The sequence below is a fragment of the Mustela nigripes genome, chromosome 8 (assembly GCF_022355385.1).
Source record: "Mustela nigripes isolate SB6536 chromosome 8, MUSNIG.SB6536, whole genome shotgun sequence".
Lineage (NCBI taxonomy): Eukaryota > Metazoa > Chordata > Mammalia > Carnivora > Mustelidae > Mustela > Mustela nigripes.
Genome location: NC_081564.1, coordinates 9623389 through 9638114, shown reverse-complemented (window position 1 = coordinate 9638114; position 14726 = coordinate 9623389). Strand labels below are relative to the sequence as shown.

General features: G+C 40.8%; 1 protein-coding gene across 2 annotated transcripts in view; it reads right to left on the bottom strand.

Moving 5' to 3' along the window:
* The window catches only part of PTPN11 (protein tyrosine phosphatase non-receptor type 11), an 87417-nt gene that overhangs the window by 46281 nt on the left and 26410 nt on the right, over window positions 1-14726 (bottom strand). For both annotated transcript variants that reach the window (XM_059408461.1, XM_059408462.1), the window contains exons 3-6: window positions 10863-11057; window positions 8077-8269; window positions 2695-2811; window positions 1691-1804 (exon numbers count right to left, since the gene is read on the bottom strand). In XM_059408461.1, the coding sequence (XP_059264444.1) occupies window positions 1691-1804; window positions 2695-2811; window positions 8077-8269; window positions 10863-11057 (619 nt within the window). The remainder of the gene's footprint in view (window positions 1-1690; window positions 1805-2694; window positions 2812-8076; window positions 8270-10862; window positions 11058-14726) is intronic.

Genomic DNA, 14726 nt, shown 5'->3' with positions numbered 1-14726 from the left:
TCAGTGACAGACACATTTTTAGGATTATGCCCTTCTCTCCGCTTTTGTACATATTTGAAATTTTGTGTAATAAAAAGTTTTGAAAAATAGCTTCTCCATTCAAATCTTTTTTTTTTTAAAGATTTTATTTATTTGACAGAGAGAAATCGCAAGTAGGCAGAGAAGCAAGCAGAGAGAGAGAGAGGGAGGAAGCAGGCTCCCGCTGCACAGCAGAGAGCCCGATGAGGGGCTCGATCCCAGGACCCTGGGATCATGACCTGAGCTGAAGGCAGAGGCCTTAACTCACTGAGCCACCCAGGCGCCCCTCTCCATTCAAATTTTAATGTAAGGTTTGTAAAATTTCTGTACTTATCCATCGTACCTCATAAGGCTTTATGAAGACTACATGAAATGAATGAAATAAAGTGAATGTAATTTTAAAAAAAAAAAAAGAATAGAAATGCTGCCCTTTATTTTCTCCGCTGGTGGGACAGAATGAAAAGAGCACTGAGCTTGAGGTTTAAAAATCCTGACTCACTATGTTGATCATCACTTTCTTGGTGATGCCCTCCCTCTCACTGTCTTCCCTTCTCAACTAGAGAGGGAAGCTCCTTAAAGACAGAAACCCTGTCTGTCTTGTTTGCCACAATGTCCTCGGTTTGATTAACCCCATGCCTGGGGTAAAGGAATAAACCTGAGCTCAAGTTCCTGCTCAGCAACGTGGAGCGAGGACTAGGTCCGTTCTATTGTGCACTCAACCTCAATGCCGCAGTACAATCGGTATTTGTGGTGTAGACCCTGGACAATTTACTTAACAGCTCCTCCTCTGTAAAACGGAAGTGATGTCTATCTCAACAAGTTGATCTGCCCTACTGTGGTTTCAAAGACTTCATGTGGGCCAATTCACTCACTCATCCCACAAATATTTATGAAGTCTAAAGTCCTATAGAAAGTATGGCATAGTCTACTCTTCCCATAAACAGAAGAGTAATAATAAATTGACACAAATATTAGCTAAATATAAACACCCATTCAACGACTATTTATGGAATTTCTACCATGTACTAGGCACTGTGCCACATGCTAGAAGGAACTATGAAGGTAGTTCAAAAAAAAAACTCTTGTTTTTGAGGAAGTTTGCAGTCCAGTGGATGAGCAGAGAGAGAATGACGTTACAATACAAATTGGCAAGTGACATACCAGAATGGAACAGGAACACAGCACATTCCCTCTGGACACATTCTCCTACCCAAGTTGGTTTCAAGAAAAAAATCAGTTCACTTAACTTCCCAAAGTTATAAATATCAACTCCCAAATTAAAACTGCCATGAGGTATTTCACTTTTACTTGTTCACTGCAATAAGGCTATAGATTCTTTCTAAAAAAGCCAGCCCATGCTGGAAATCTTCCAAAGGAATTAGATCCTTTTGTTTTTCTGGGTGTTTGCCAGCAGTCCAAACCAAAAGAGGCAAATGGAGCTATTGGCTCATTCATTTAATATTAACTGCCAACTCCCTTCTCCCAGAACACAATGCCCTTCTATTTCAAAGAAGCCCCCTCAGCAACTTGTTCCATGTCAATCAATGGCTGAATTAAGAAAGAACACAGATTCAGGTCTTTTAGATCCAATTCCAAATACAGGGCCAACTTCTCTCTCATTAAAAATAGGATTTAATAACTCATGTAAAAAAAAATATTTTTAATAACTTACCTCAAATTCTTCCCAAAAGCCTTGTTTGACTTTATCTGTGGTCTCAGCTAATTTGCTTAGCTCTCGAACCCGGCTTTCTATTTCAGCAGCATTGATACGTGTTGTGTTGAGGGGCTAATCAAATTCAGCAGTTGGTGTGAAATGAAGAAAGTATTAAAAAAAGAAGTGTTAATGCAAAAAAAAAAAAAGAGTTTCATGTTGATCATTTGTAAGGCAAGGACAGGAAATTCAAAGGACACAGTAATTCACAATAAAAGTTTTCAAATAGTTTCACTTTCTTTTCTGTTTTGTGAGGAAATATGTCTTTCTTCAATCTCCACACACACTTTACTCTGCTAATATTCGAAACTATTTTTCTTTATAAATAGACTACAATATTACTTAGAGCGATGATATAATCTGCCACTAGGTAAACTTCAAGATAGCAATTACTCCTGGGGCACCTGGGTGGCTCAGTGGGTTAAGCCGCTGCCTTCGGCTCAGGTCATGATCTCAGGGTCCTGGGATCGAGTCCCGCATCGGGCTCTCTGCTCAGCAGGGAGCCTGCTTCCCTCTCTCTCTCTGCCTGCCTCTCCGACTACTTGTGATTTCTCTCTGTCAAATAATAAATAAAATCTTTAAAAAAAAAAAAAAAAAAAAAAAAAAAGATAGCAATTACTCCAAAGTGAGTTAAGTATAATAACCCAAAGGTAACCAAAGGTTGATCTAGATGCAAACTTGGTAAAAGCTTGCTTTAAAAACTCTATGAGGCCTTTTAGAGATACACCTGGAGATAATCACGGAAATGATGTAATATCTAGAATTTGCTTCCAAATGCCACAGGAGGAGGGCAGTGAGCACAGGAACAATGAAACAAGCCTTCGTTAGCTGATCACAGTTGAAGCTGGGTGATGAGTGTGGGGAGATCCATGAGATTACTTTACTACTCTCTATTTGAAATATTCCATGTTGGGATTTTTTGTAACTTTACAAGGAGATGGGGCTTTAGATTTCCATATGCTCACCTGCTTGAGTTGTAGTACTGTGCCCAGTGTTTCCACCATGGGATTCTTCTTGTAATGCTCCACAAGATCTGTCAAAGAGTCAAACCGTTCTCCTCCACCAACATCGTATTTCAGTTCCTTTCAAGACAAGAAAAAAATCCTGCTTATTACCTTTGTGCTAAATTACTGCTTTTCCCAACTGAAGTACAGAGACTGACTCTCCCCCCGCCCCCCAAGATCAAACAGCTGGAGGAGTACAAAGGAGAGGAAGCAAGGATAATGGAACTGGAGAGACCGAGCCAGAGTCAAAGAGCTGACCGGGAGGTGTGAGCAGCTCTAAGTATCGCTCAGCAACTAGCATGCAAAAAATTGTCCCCTTCCTAAGTTAATTAAGAAGTTAAAAGAAAGGAGAAACAGTATTCTTTACTATTTATTTACATATATAGGCTAAGAAACTATACAGTAGGCTGCTGAAGAAAAGGTACATAACGACTTCTCTCTGAAACACAACAAACTCCAAGGCTGGGCAGGCAGCACTAAAAGCCAACATACATGTCTTTACTTTCTTCTTCCAATGAAAATTTAAAAGGGAAGTTATAAACAGAGGCCAGGAAATTTTTTCTGACAAAAAGATCAAAATGGGCTATTTAAGGGAAGCAAAAGGAAAAGATTTTATTATTATTAAGAAAATACGATACCCTAGAAATTATATAAGAAGATATTTGGGTATGATCTTTTATTTAAAAATAAAATTGTGGGGGCGCCGGGTGGCTCAGTGGGTTAAGCCACTGCCTTCGGCTCAGGTTATGATCTCAGGGCCCTGGGATGGAGCCCCACATCGGGCTCTCTGCCCAGCAGGGAGTCTCCATCCCCCTCTCTCTCTGCTTGCCTCTCTGCCTGCTTGTGATGTCTCTCTCGCTCTCTGTCAAATAAATAAATAAAGTCTTAAAAAAAATAAAAATAAAAATAAAATTGTGGGGGCGCCTGGGTGGCTCAGTGGATTAAAGCCTCTGCCTTCAGCTCAGGTCATGATCTCAGGGTCTTGGGATGGAGTCCTGCATCAGGCTCTCTGCTCAGCAGGGAGCCTGCTTCCCCCTCTCTCTGCCTGCCTGTCTGCCTACTTGTGATCTATCTCTCTCAAATAAATATATTTTTTAAAAATCTTTTAAAAAAATTTTAAAAAATAGAGTAGGGAATTAGCACTTTCCAAATGACAAAGGAAAGACCTCTGAAAATCCTTTCTTCAATAAAAGCAACAAAAACACTAGTAAAGGGACACTTGGATGGCTCAGTCAGTTAAGCATCTCCCTTTGGCTCAAGTCATGATCCCAGGGTCCTGGGATCAGGTCCCACATCAGACTCCCTGCTCAGCAGGGAGTCTGCTTCTCCCTCTCCCTCTGTCACTCCCCCACTTGTGTGCTCTCTCTCTCTGACAAATAAACATATAAAAATTCTTTAAAAAAAAAAAAAACTAGTAAAAATTGTCATGAAATTTTTCAGAACTCTGGAAACTAACCAAGAACTTGCAACACTCCAAGGACCATTTATTCAAAAAAAATGATTGCATCTTGGTAAGGAGCAAACGATGACATTTTAACTTGCCATGTATCTCTCTCTAGCTCTTCTACAGCCTTGAAAACCAACAGCCTCATAATCACAGTAGCTGCGAAAGCCAGAGACCTCGCACAGCTGGAGGGGAAAAGAATGAATCTGGACCTCTTTCAAGAGACTGATCCCCAGAGAATAATCCCTACAGGCAAACCTCGTTTTATTGCACTTTACAAATAAATATTTTTTACAAATTAAAGGTTTGTGGCAACCCTGCATCAAGCAAGTCTATTGACAGCCATTTTCCTGACGGTATTTCCTCACTCTGTGTCTCTGTGTCGCATTTTGGTAATTCTTTCAGTATTTCAAACTTTTTCGTTATTATTATATTTGTTTGTTATGGTGATCTGTGATCAGTGATTATGACTTGCTGAAAGCTCAGATGATGGTTGTTAGCACTTTTTAGCAATAAAGTATTTTTTAATTAAGGTATGTTGTCCAAAAGAAAAGTATACTGTCTATTGTTTTTCAGGTACAATGCTTCTGCACACTCAATAAACTACAGTACAGTACAGCATAAACATAACTTCTATATGCACCAGTAAACCAAAAAATTAATTTGACTTGCTTTACTGCAACATTCATTTTACCGCAATGGTCTGGAATCGAATCCATAATATCTCTGAGATATACCTGTATTGGGCCTATTTAGCATCTCCCTGGAAAAACCCTGTTTTCAGAGCCTATGTTTATTTGACCTGACTCAGAGCCCTGTCTTCAGGGGATCTGCCCAAAACAATCAGCAGCAACCGTTTAATACCACAGCAGCCTGCACTGGCAATTCCAGTTAAGCCAAATAAAACAGTGACCAAAATGAAAAAAGGAAAATCTAAGCAATGTCCATGGAGGGCGTGGAAAACCTCTGACATAGACAAACCAAGAAACAGACTCTTAATTACAAAGAACAAACTGATGGTTACCAGAGAGGAGGCAGGTGGGAAGATGGGGGAAATAGGTGACGGGATTAAGGATGCACTTGTGGGGCACCTGGGTGGCTCAGTGGGTTAAGCCACTGCCTTCGGCTCGGGTCATGATCTCAGGGTCCTGGGATCGAGTCCCGCATCGGGCTCTCTGCTCAGCGGGGAGCCTGCTTCCCTCTCTTTCTCTCTGCCTGCCTCTCCATCTACTTGTGATTTCTCTCTGTCAAATAAATAAATAAAATCTTTAAAAAAAAAAAAAAAAAGGATGCACTTGTGATGGGCACTGGCTTTTGAAGGGACAAGCTGAATCACAATACCGTACACCGAAACTAATATTACACTGTATGTTAACTAACTGGAATTTAACAGTTAAAAAAAAAACTCTAGGGGCGCCTGGGTGGCTCAGTGGGTTAAAGCCTCTGCTTTCGGCTCAGGTCATGGTCCCAGGGTCCTGGGATCGAGCCCCGCATCGGGCTCTCTGCTGGGCGGGGAGCCTGCTTCCTCCTCTCTCTCTGTCTGCTTCTCTGCCTACTTGTGATCTCTGTCTGTCAAATAAATAAATGAATCTTTAAAAAAAAAAAAAAAAAAAAAAAAACTCTAACATATTCTTAAGAAGCTAGGAGGCTATGTGTATGTGCAGGGCTGTGTGAAGTTCAGGAAAGATCCAAAGAAACCCTAATCTTCCCCTCTAGCTGACCTTGAGGCTCTGTACAAACAGAAAGTGAAGGCTAAGGCAGAGTTGTAATCTGCCAGAACATTGAAACTGTACCCCAACACACACACACACACACACACAGCCCCTGTGGCAAAGGCTGGGAGACTTAATGGTTCACGGCATTTAAGGAGATCTCTGTTCAATCATTAACTGACCACTAAGTTAACAAAGCAAAGACTTCAGTAGCTCACATAGCAAAGAATAAAGGAAAATCACAAAACACAGAAAGAGCAACAATAACTACAGAAACAATAAAAAGAAGCAACAACAAACCCTGGAAAAGATGGCATCTGATTTTCAGAATCACCACATTATGTTACTTAGAATGTCTAGTTTCCAACCAAAAAAATTTGGGAAAAATGCAAAGAAACAGGAAAGTATGGACCAACATGGCGGGGGGGGAGGGTGTGGAGCACTCAATAGAAACTGTCCTTGAGAAAGCCCAGATAAAAACTTGAAATTAGGGACGCCTGGGTGGCTCAGTTGGTTAGGCAGCTGCCTTCGGCTCAGGTCATGATCCCAGCGTCCTGGGATCGAGTCCCGCATCGGGCTCCTTGCTCAGCGGGGAACCTGCTTCTCCCTCTGCCTCTGCCTGCCATTCTGTCTGCCTGTGCTCGCTCTCTCCCACTCTCTCTCTGATAAATAAATAAAATCTTTAAAAAAAAAAAAAAAAAAAAAACTTGAAATCAGCTAGTATAAATATGTTCAAAGAACTAAAGGAAACTGTACTTTATAAATTAAAAGAAAATATGAGGATGTTGTCTCACCAAATCGAGTATCACAAAAATCTGTACACAAATGTTCATAGCAGCATTCATAATAGCCAAAAGCCCATAAATTTTTTAATGGATAAACAAAATGTACTCTAGCCATACAATGGAATGTTTTGACAATAAAGAGCTGGTTGACACACACTACAATATGGATAAACCTTGAAGACGTTATCCAAAGTAAAAGAAACCAGAGGCAAAACCACATATTACATGATTTCATCTATATAAAACATCCAAAAGTGGCAAATCCATAAAAATAGAAAGTAGATTAGGGGATGCTGAGAGCTGAAAGGAGGGGAAATAATGAGGAGTGATTGGTAATAGACACAGGGTTTCTTTTTGGGGTGCTGAAAATGTTCTGGAATTAGTGTCGGTAGTTGGATATGTGCATATACCAAAAACCTGTCCACTCTAAAAGGGTGAATTGAATGGTCTGTGAATCATACCTCAATAAAGCTGGGTTTTTTTAATATATATTTAATTTAATTTAAAAACCGAAGCAATAAATAAATAGTTTCTTTTAAGGAAAGTTTGACACAGTTGACCAAGAATTAACTTTCTTAGCCCTTAGTCCTGCAACCACATTAAAAACAAGAAATAGTGAGGGATGCCTGGGTGGTTCAGTCAGTTAGGTGCCTGTGTTTGGCTTAGGTCATGATTTCAGGGTCCTGGGACCAAGTCCGGCATTGGGCTCCCTGCTCAGCAGGGAGGCTGATTCTCCCTCTGCCTGCTGCTCCCCCGGCCTGTATGCTTTTCTCTCGTGCTCTTTCTCCGACAAATAAATAAGTAAAATCTTAAAAAAAAAAAAAAAAAGAAAAACAAGAAATATAGAGTTCAGGGGCGCCTGGCTGGTTCAGTTGGTGGAGCATATGACTCTTCACCATGGGACTGAGCCCCACATTATGTGTAAAGATTACTCAAAAATAAAATCTAAGGAAGGAAAAAGGAAGGAAAGGAAAGAAAGGAAGGTAGGAAGAAAGAAAAGAGAGAGAGAAAGAGTTCAATTCTTCTAGCCTTGATGCACGAATTCCAAAAAGAAGGCAAATACAGTATCAGGCCAGACTGTGACAACCCTAAAGAGGAGCCGAGGCCATCACTTCAGAAACAGGGAGACTGAGGCCGACTCCAGCCAAAACAGATCAGGTGGCACAGGATAAAAGATGATGCTCTGAGGCATGATTTAATCTGCCAGCGATAGACTGGAAAGAGGTAATTTAATAAAGTTCTGAAATGATGAAACAATTGTAATAAATAATGTTCTGAAAGCATATAAGCCTGTGCCTGAGCTCAGAAAATCTGACTTCGGAAGTGATGTCTGTCTTCCTCCAGCAGAAGAATTACCCAAAGAGAACATTTTGCCAGAGCTGTGGTTCAAGCGGGACTTTACCTGACAGCGGATCATGACGTGGGTCACTTTCGACTTGCCATCATTGCTCTCTCCTTTGTCGTCACCAGTTCGGACAGAAAGAACAAAATCTCCGGGGTGACTCTGGCTCTCTCGTACCAGAAAGCTACCGTGTTTTCCTTTCTCCGTTAGTAATTTCTCTGCTTCTTTCCCAGAGAGGTGTCCATGAAACCACCTAAATTTTTTTAAATGAAAATCAATTGAGTTGTGCCACGGGTTCACAGTATTCACTCACATATATAGCCAGCTTTCCTAAACACAATTAAAAAACATGATCCATTCCTCCAAGACACTGGCCAATCCCATGCAGGACAATCTGCATCCCAAGCAGGCAGGAAAAATGAGAAAGATGTTATGAATAACCATTACACTTCAAATGATCCCACAGTCACTTGTAAACAAATGCCCTCAAATCTTTCCTATTTTCTCTTAAATCTCCCATTTTTTAAAAAAATGTACCTTGTGGGGTGCCTGGGTGGCTCAGAAGGTTGAACCTCTGCCTTAGGCTCAGGTCATGGTCTTACTGTCCTGGGATCGAGCTCAGCGGGGAGCCTGCTTCTCACCCCCCACACCTGCTTCTCTGCCTATTTCTGATCTCTCTCTCTGTGTCACATAAATAAAATCTTTTTTCAAAAATGTACTTTGTGTTTTCTCCATGCCCTACTCCAAAAGGACCAACTATTTAATCACAGCCATTTAAAGAACTTAAAATGGGGGCGCCTGGGTGGCTCCGTCAGTTAAGCATCTACCCTCAGCTCGGGTCATGATCTGGGGATCCCGGGATTGGGCCCCACACTGGGCTCCCTGCTCAGTGGGGGGTCTGATTCTGCCCCTCCCCACTCCCCCAACCCCCCACCCTCTCTCATGCTCTCATTCTCTCAAGTAAATAAATAAAATCTTTTAAAAAAATTAAAATAGAAAGTCATGATAGAGACAAAAAAATCATTTGAATGTTTGCCCTTGCTTTAGTATGTGAATACTACATAAAAAAGGATTTTCACTATAAATTAATTTAAGCATTCCAAATTTCTTAACATTTCCAACCAATATTTCAATAGCCTCGAAGGTTGCTGTCAGTATCTTTGGACTATATACTAGGTTATCATTCCAAGCTCTAAAAGCATGTAACATCTAGAGAAAGGGTGAGGGAGTTTGCTAAAAATGTGAATTCCCATGCCTCCTAACCAGGGACAGCAATACATTAGTTTGAAAGGAGCCCAGCAATCAGCACTTTTACCCAGTACTCCAGAGTCCTGATGTGGGCCATGAGGACAGACTCTGAGATGACATTACTCTAAGGTACTATAAAAAACATTCTGGGGGGGCGCCTGGGTGGCTCAGTGGGTTAAGCCTCTGCCTTCAGCTCAGGTCATGATCTCAGGGTCCTGGGATCAAACCCCGCATCAGGCTCTCTGCTCAGCAGGGAGCCTGCTTCCCCCTCTCTCTCTCTGCCTGCCTCTCTGCCTACTTGTGATCTCTCTCTGTCAAATAAATAAATAAAGTATTAAAAAAAAAAACATTTTGGGGTGCCTGGGTGGCTAAGGTTCTGCCTTAGGCTCAGATCATGATCCCAGCATCCTGGGATGGAGCCCCACATCAGGCTCCCTGCTCAGTGGGAAGCACCCTTTCTCCCTCTCCCACTTCCCCTCTTGTATTCCCTCTCTCACTGTCTCTCTTTCCCTGTCAAATAAATAAAATCTTAAAAAAAAAAAAAGGTACTATAAAAAACATTTTAGAGGGGCACCTGGCTGGCTCAGTTGGAAGAGCCTGAGGTCATGCGTTCAAGCCCCATGCTGGGGAGAGAGGGGTAGAGATTAAATAAATAAACAAAGACCAACTTTTTAAAAAATCTTAACATAGTTATATGACTAATGTGGCTTTTCCCCCCAGGACCTTGGTGAGAAAGCAAACATGATCATGGCGGACAGCACTAATGGCTCATTGCTAGCGGAATATACTTTGAGTTATTTTTCATCCACACTCAACTGAACAGAGTAAAATTTAGAAATAAACTGAGTTGGCCAACAGCCTTTTGCTTGAAGCTGCAGTGGTATCTGGGGAAACAAAAGATCCGCCTAAAACAGAACTGACATCAAGGGGCAAGGTGAAAAAAGCTGTGTGGAGATATAAAATACACAAACCTAACAAAGAGACCCTGAATGTGTCCTGAGTCAGACAGGAGACTGGAAATGTTGAAAACCAATAAAATCAATAAAAATAAGTCAAGTCCTGGTTTTCATCAGCTTCGTTCCTACACAAGGGGAAGAAGCCCTCTGAAATCATTTAGCTCCCTCTAGGCAAGGTCATTCTCCCACATTTGTGGACACAACAGAACAGAACTGGTGAAAAACCCTCTGAGCTCCGCTTTTCAGCTGCTGAGCTTAAGCTGACATCTGTTGGTGGCACCGCTGCATAGCTGGTCAGGAGCGAGCACAGGCACTGTGGCTGTTTTGGCGCCTCCCTTAGCAGCTGTTTTGCTCTTGGAGCTTTCAGAGATGATCAGCTCAAGTTCAGTCATCTTAAAATGACTGCACGCACCAAGTATATACAGGAATTGTCTGAGAGCCCTGCGAAACTAAGTGTAAGGAACACTGATTGAAGCTTTTACAGAAAGGGGCGCTCAGAAAATAATCTGATCCTGTGATTCTTGCTTCAGTAAAACAACTTTAGTTACAAAGATGACCGCCTGGGAAACAGATAAAGCCAAGGCCCCACGATGCATTCGTACAACACCTACAGCATCAAAGAGATGCACCACAGTCACTGACCTTTCAGAGGTAGGATCTGCACAGTTCAGAGGATATTTAAGCTCAATAACATCTCCATTCTTCTCTTTTAATTGCCCGTGATGTTCCATATAATACTGGACCAACTCAGCCAAAGTGGCAAACTTCTCTCCTCCATACAGGTCATAGTAATCACCAGTGTTCTGAATCTTGATGTGGGTGACGGCGCCATTTCTTCTACAAGAGTCCATTAGGGGGAAAACAAAAACCAATAAAGAGCCATACTAGTATAAATGGATGTCATATTCGGTATCAGATTCCGCCTAAACCTTGAAACACACCCAAGAAGCCAGTTGATACTTTTCCTGTAATAAATGTGGTGAGTGAAAACCGCACGGTCAACCATTTCAACACCAAAGGGCTTTGTTTCTTGGCTCCTTTCCCTTCTACAACTTCTATTTTGGAAGTCTAATCTATCAAATTGCATATATTAAGAGATAATAATTTTTATCATCAGTAATTAATAGAGACACATATATTAAACATCAATCTATCTTCTAATCCAATAAAACCACTGTAAGTATTTTGTCCCCCACACACACAATGAAACTGTCTAGCTACCCAAGGACTGGTATGAGAATATTCATGGCAGCTTTATGTGGAATAGAAAAATCCTGGAAACTCAACCAAAATGGATAAATAGTTACATACTCACACCATAAAACATTACACAGCAATTAAAGAAAAAAAAAGACACTAAAACACACAATTACAGGGATAAATCTCAAAAAACATTACATTAAGAGAAAGAAGCCAAGGGTGGGTGACTGGCACAGTCAGGGAAGCATGTGGCTCTTGGTCTTGGGGTTGCGAGTTCAAGGCCCACACTGGGTATAAAGATTACTTAAAAATAATATCTTTAAAAAGAGAGAGAGAGAGAAAGGAGACAGGCACAAATGAATACGTACTGTATGACTTCATTTGTCAGTGAACTTGCAGAATAAGCAAAACTAGTCTATAGGGTTAGAGAATAGTGGTAGCTACTTAGAAGGGGGGAAATTAGAAAGGGGAACAAAGGAATCTTCTAGGGTAATGAAAATATTCTCACTACGGTGTTGGTTACATAAATAAATACATTTGTCAAAATTCATGTCACTGTACACTTAAGATACCGTATATAATACCTTAAATCATACCCTAAATAATCATAGACTTTAATCGTACCTTAAAAACACAGACAACTGACAGTTTCCAGCACAAGATAGCTAAAATGTTTTCCCACTGAGGTGACAAAACATTGATCAAAAGTTTCTAAAACTTGGTATTTTAGGGGCACCTGGGTAGCTCAGTCGTTAAGTGTCTACCTTTAGGTCGGGTCATGGTCCCATGGTTCTGGGATTGAGCCCCGCATTGGGGGGTCTCTGCTCAGTGGGAAGCCTCCTTCTCCCTCTACTGCTCTCCCTGCTTGTGTTCCCTCTCTCACTGTCTCTCCGCCAAATAAATAAATAAAATCTTAAAAGAAACCTTAAATAAATAAAACTTGGTATTTTGGTTAGCCTAGGCAGACTGTGATTTCCATTCAGTTTTCTGAACAAATGACTACATCACAAGGACACTCATTATTACCAAGGGGCCAGGCACTTCCAAAATGATAACCATTGACCTATATGAGCTTTTAGTCTGATCCTGCAGATTATTGATGAAGCCTCTGGAAAATATAAACACATTTCTACCAAGTAAAAAAGAACATGGAGACTAAAGAAAATAAGAAAAAACCATCCCAAAATGTTCCTGACAATACCGACTTCTAATTATTGGTGAAAACCTTCTCCAGTGGGTAAAGAGGGTCCTTCCGGTCACCCTCACCTTCGGGTCAACTATATCTGACTCTACTTGAACATCTGGGCTTCCCATTTCTAGCCTTTACTTAACGCCATAACACGAAGAAAGATATTTCAGGTATGAACGACATTAATACACAGCCACACAGATGGAGCTCAAAAACATAATCGTGCATGAAAGAAGCACAGCATAGAATGATATGCTCAGGATGTACCATTTATGAAAATTTAAGCACACACACAGTAATACTATAGATTATTTAAGACACAGACATACCCACACACATATATATGTGTTATATTTTATTATTGTGAAGATACTATTTCCAGGTAATGTTACTTATTATATTACAAACATATATATATATATATATATATATATATTTTTTTTTTTTAAATGAAGTGTAACAAACTCATGAGACTAGCTGCCAATGGGACAAAAGGAAGCACAGGATCAAGGACGGTGAGTAAAGAGAAAGTCTGTTTTATTTTATATTCTATTTTGAAGGGAAAATGGCCATAAATACAACATGAGTGATTCTACGTAACTTTATGTATTTTTCTGTATTTTTTTCCTCAAGATTATAAAGGGAGAGTGGGAGGAGGAGGAAAAAAGGGAGGGGGAATCTTCCTTGATGAACTGAATATAAGATAACATAATGATCAAGTTTTAAGCATGGGCACATAATATAAAGGTTGGATTGCACAGAACCACAACAATAAACACATCATATACACACGCATACACGCACTCACAGAGGCACGCAGACATCTGTAACAGCGGCTACGCACAGACAAAGAAACAGAAAAAGTGAAAGTCGGCCACGTTGCACAACTGTCAAAGGCAGTGGTTCTAAGTTCACAAAAAAGATACACAAATGGGGGGCGCCTGGGTGGCTCAGTGGGTTAAGCCGCTGCCTTCGGCTCAGGTCGTGATCTCAGGGTCCTGGGATCGAGTCCCGCATTGGGCTCTCTGCTCGGCGGGGAGCCTGCTTCCTCCTCTCTCTCTGCCTGCCTCTCTGCCTACTTGTGATCTCTCTCTGTCAAATAAATAAATAAAATCTTTAAAAAAAAAAAAAAGATACACAAATGGTCTTTAAATGCATTAAAGGATGCTCACCTTCAATCCTGAGAGAAATAAAAATTAAAATTTGCAAAGACAGCATTTCTCATCTATCAAGCTAATGAAAAGGAAAAGTTTGACCACACTCAAATGGTGACGCTGTGGAGAAATGGGGCCCCCGTGTATGACTGGTGGGAGCACAAGATGGTGCAATCGCTACGGAGAAGAATCTGAAAAAGCAATGCCACCTGTGCATATACTGTCTCCTCCAATCACCTCCCTCCCAGGAAATCACTTTTCAGCTTTGGAAAGACAGCTTTTCAAAAGCACAGAACATATGCAAAATGGGATCCCGTTCACTGCAGCCGTATCGGTCACTGTTAAATATTAGAAAAAACTAAAGTCCTATCTGTAGGGAAATTGTATACATTTATACACTATTCAGTTGACTACGAAGATGAGAAAGATTACTAAAAGATTTCTGTAAGTGAAAAAGTAAACTATAGAAAAAGATAGTATTCTACTTCATGTGTACAAAGCAACAAAAGGATAAACTAGAAACTAAGGGAAATGATGACCTTCAGGGATGGATGGAGATGGTGCAAGGCATAGATAAGAGTGGGATTTCTCCCCCCCCCAAAAAAGGGGGGGATTTCTCAGAAAATACCTTTTATACAGTTTTATTTTTAAATCTTGTAAATGTTTCACACACTCAAAACATATAATTTAATCAACAAAGATCAGAAAAAAATGAATACCTGAAAAACACTGAATACAAATAGAAATCTCACTTTATAGTTAACTCACAAATACACAGAAAACTAATTCCACTGAGCCTGAGTGGCTCAGTGGGTTAAGCCTCTGCCTTCAGCTCAGGTCCTGATCTCAGGGTCCTGGGATGGAGCCCCAATCGGGCTCTCTGCTCAATAGGGAGCCTGCATCCCCCCTCCCCTGCCTGCCTCTCTGCCTACTTGTGATCTCTGTCTGTGTGTCTAATAAATA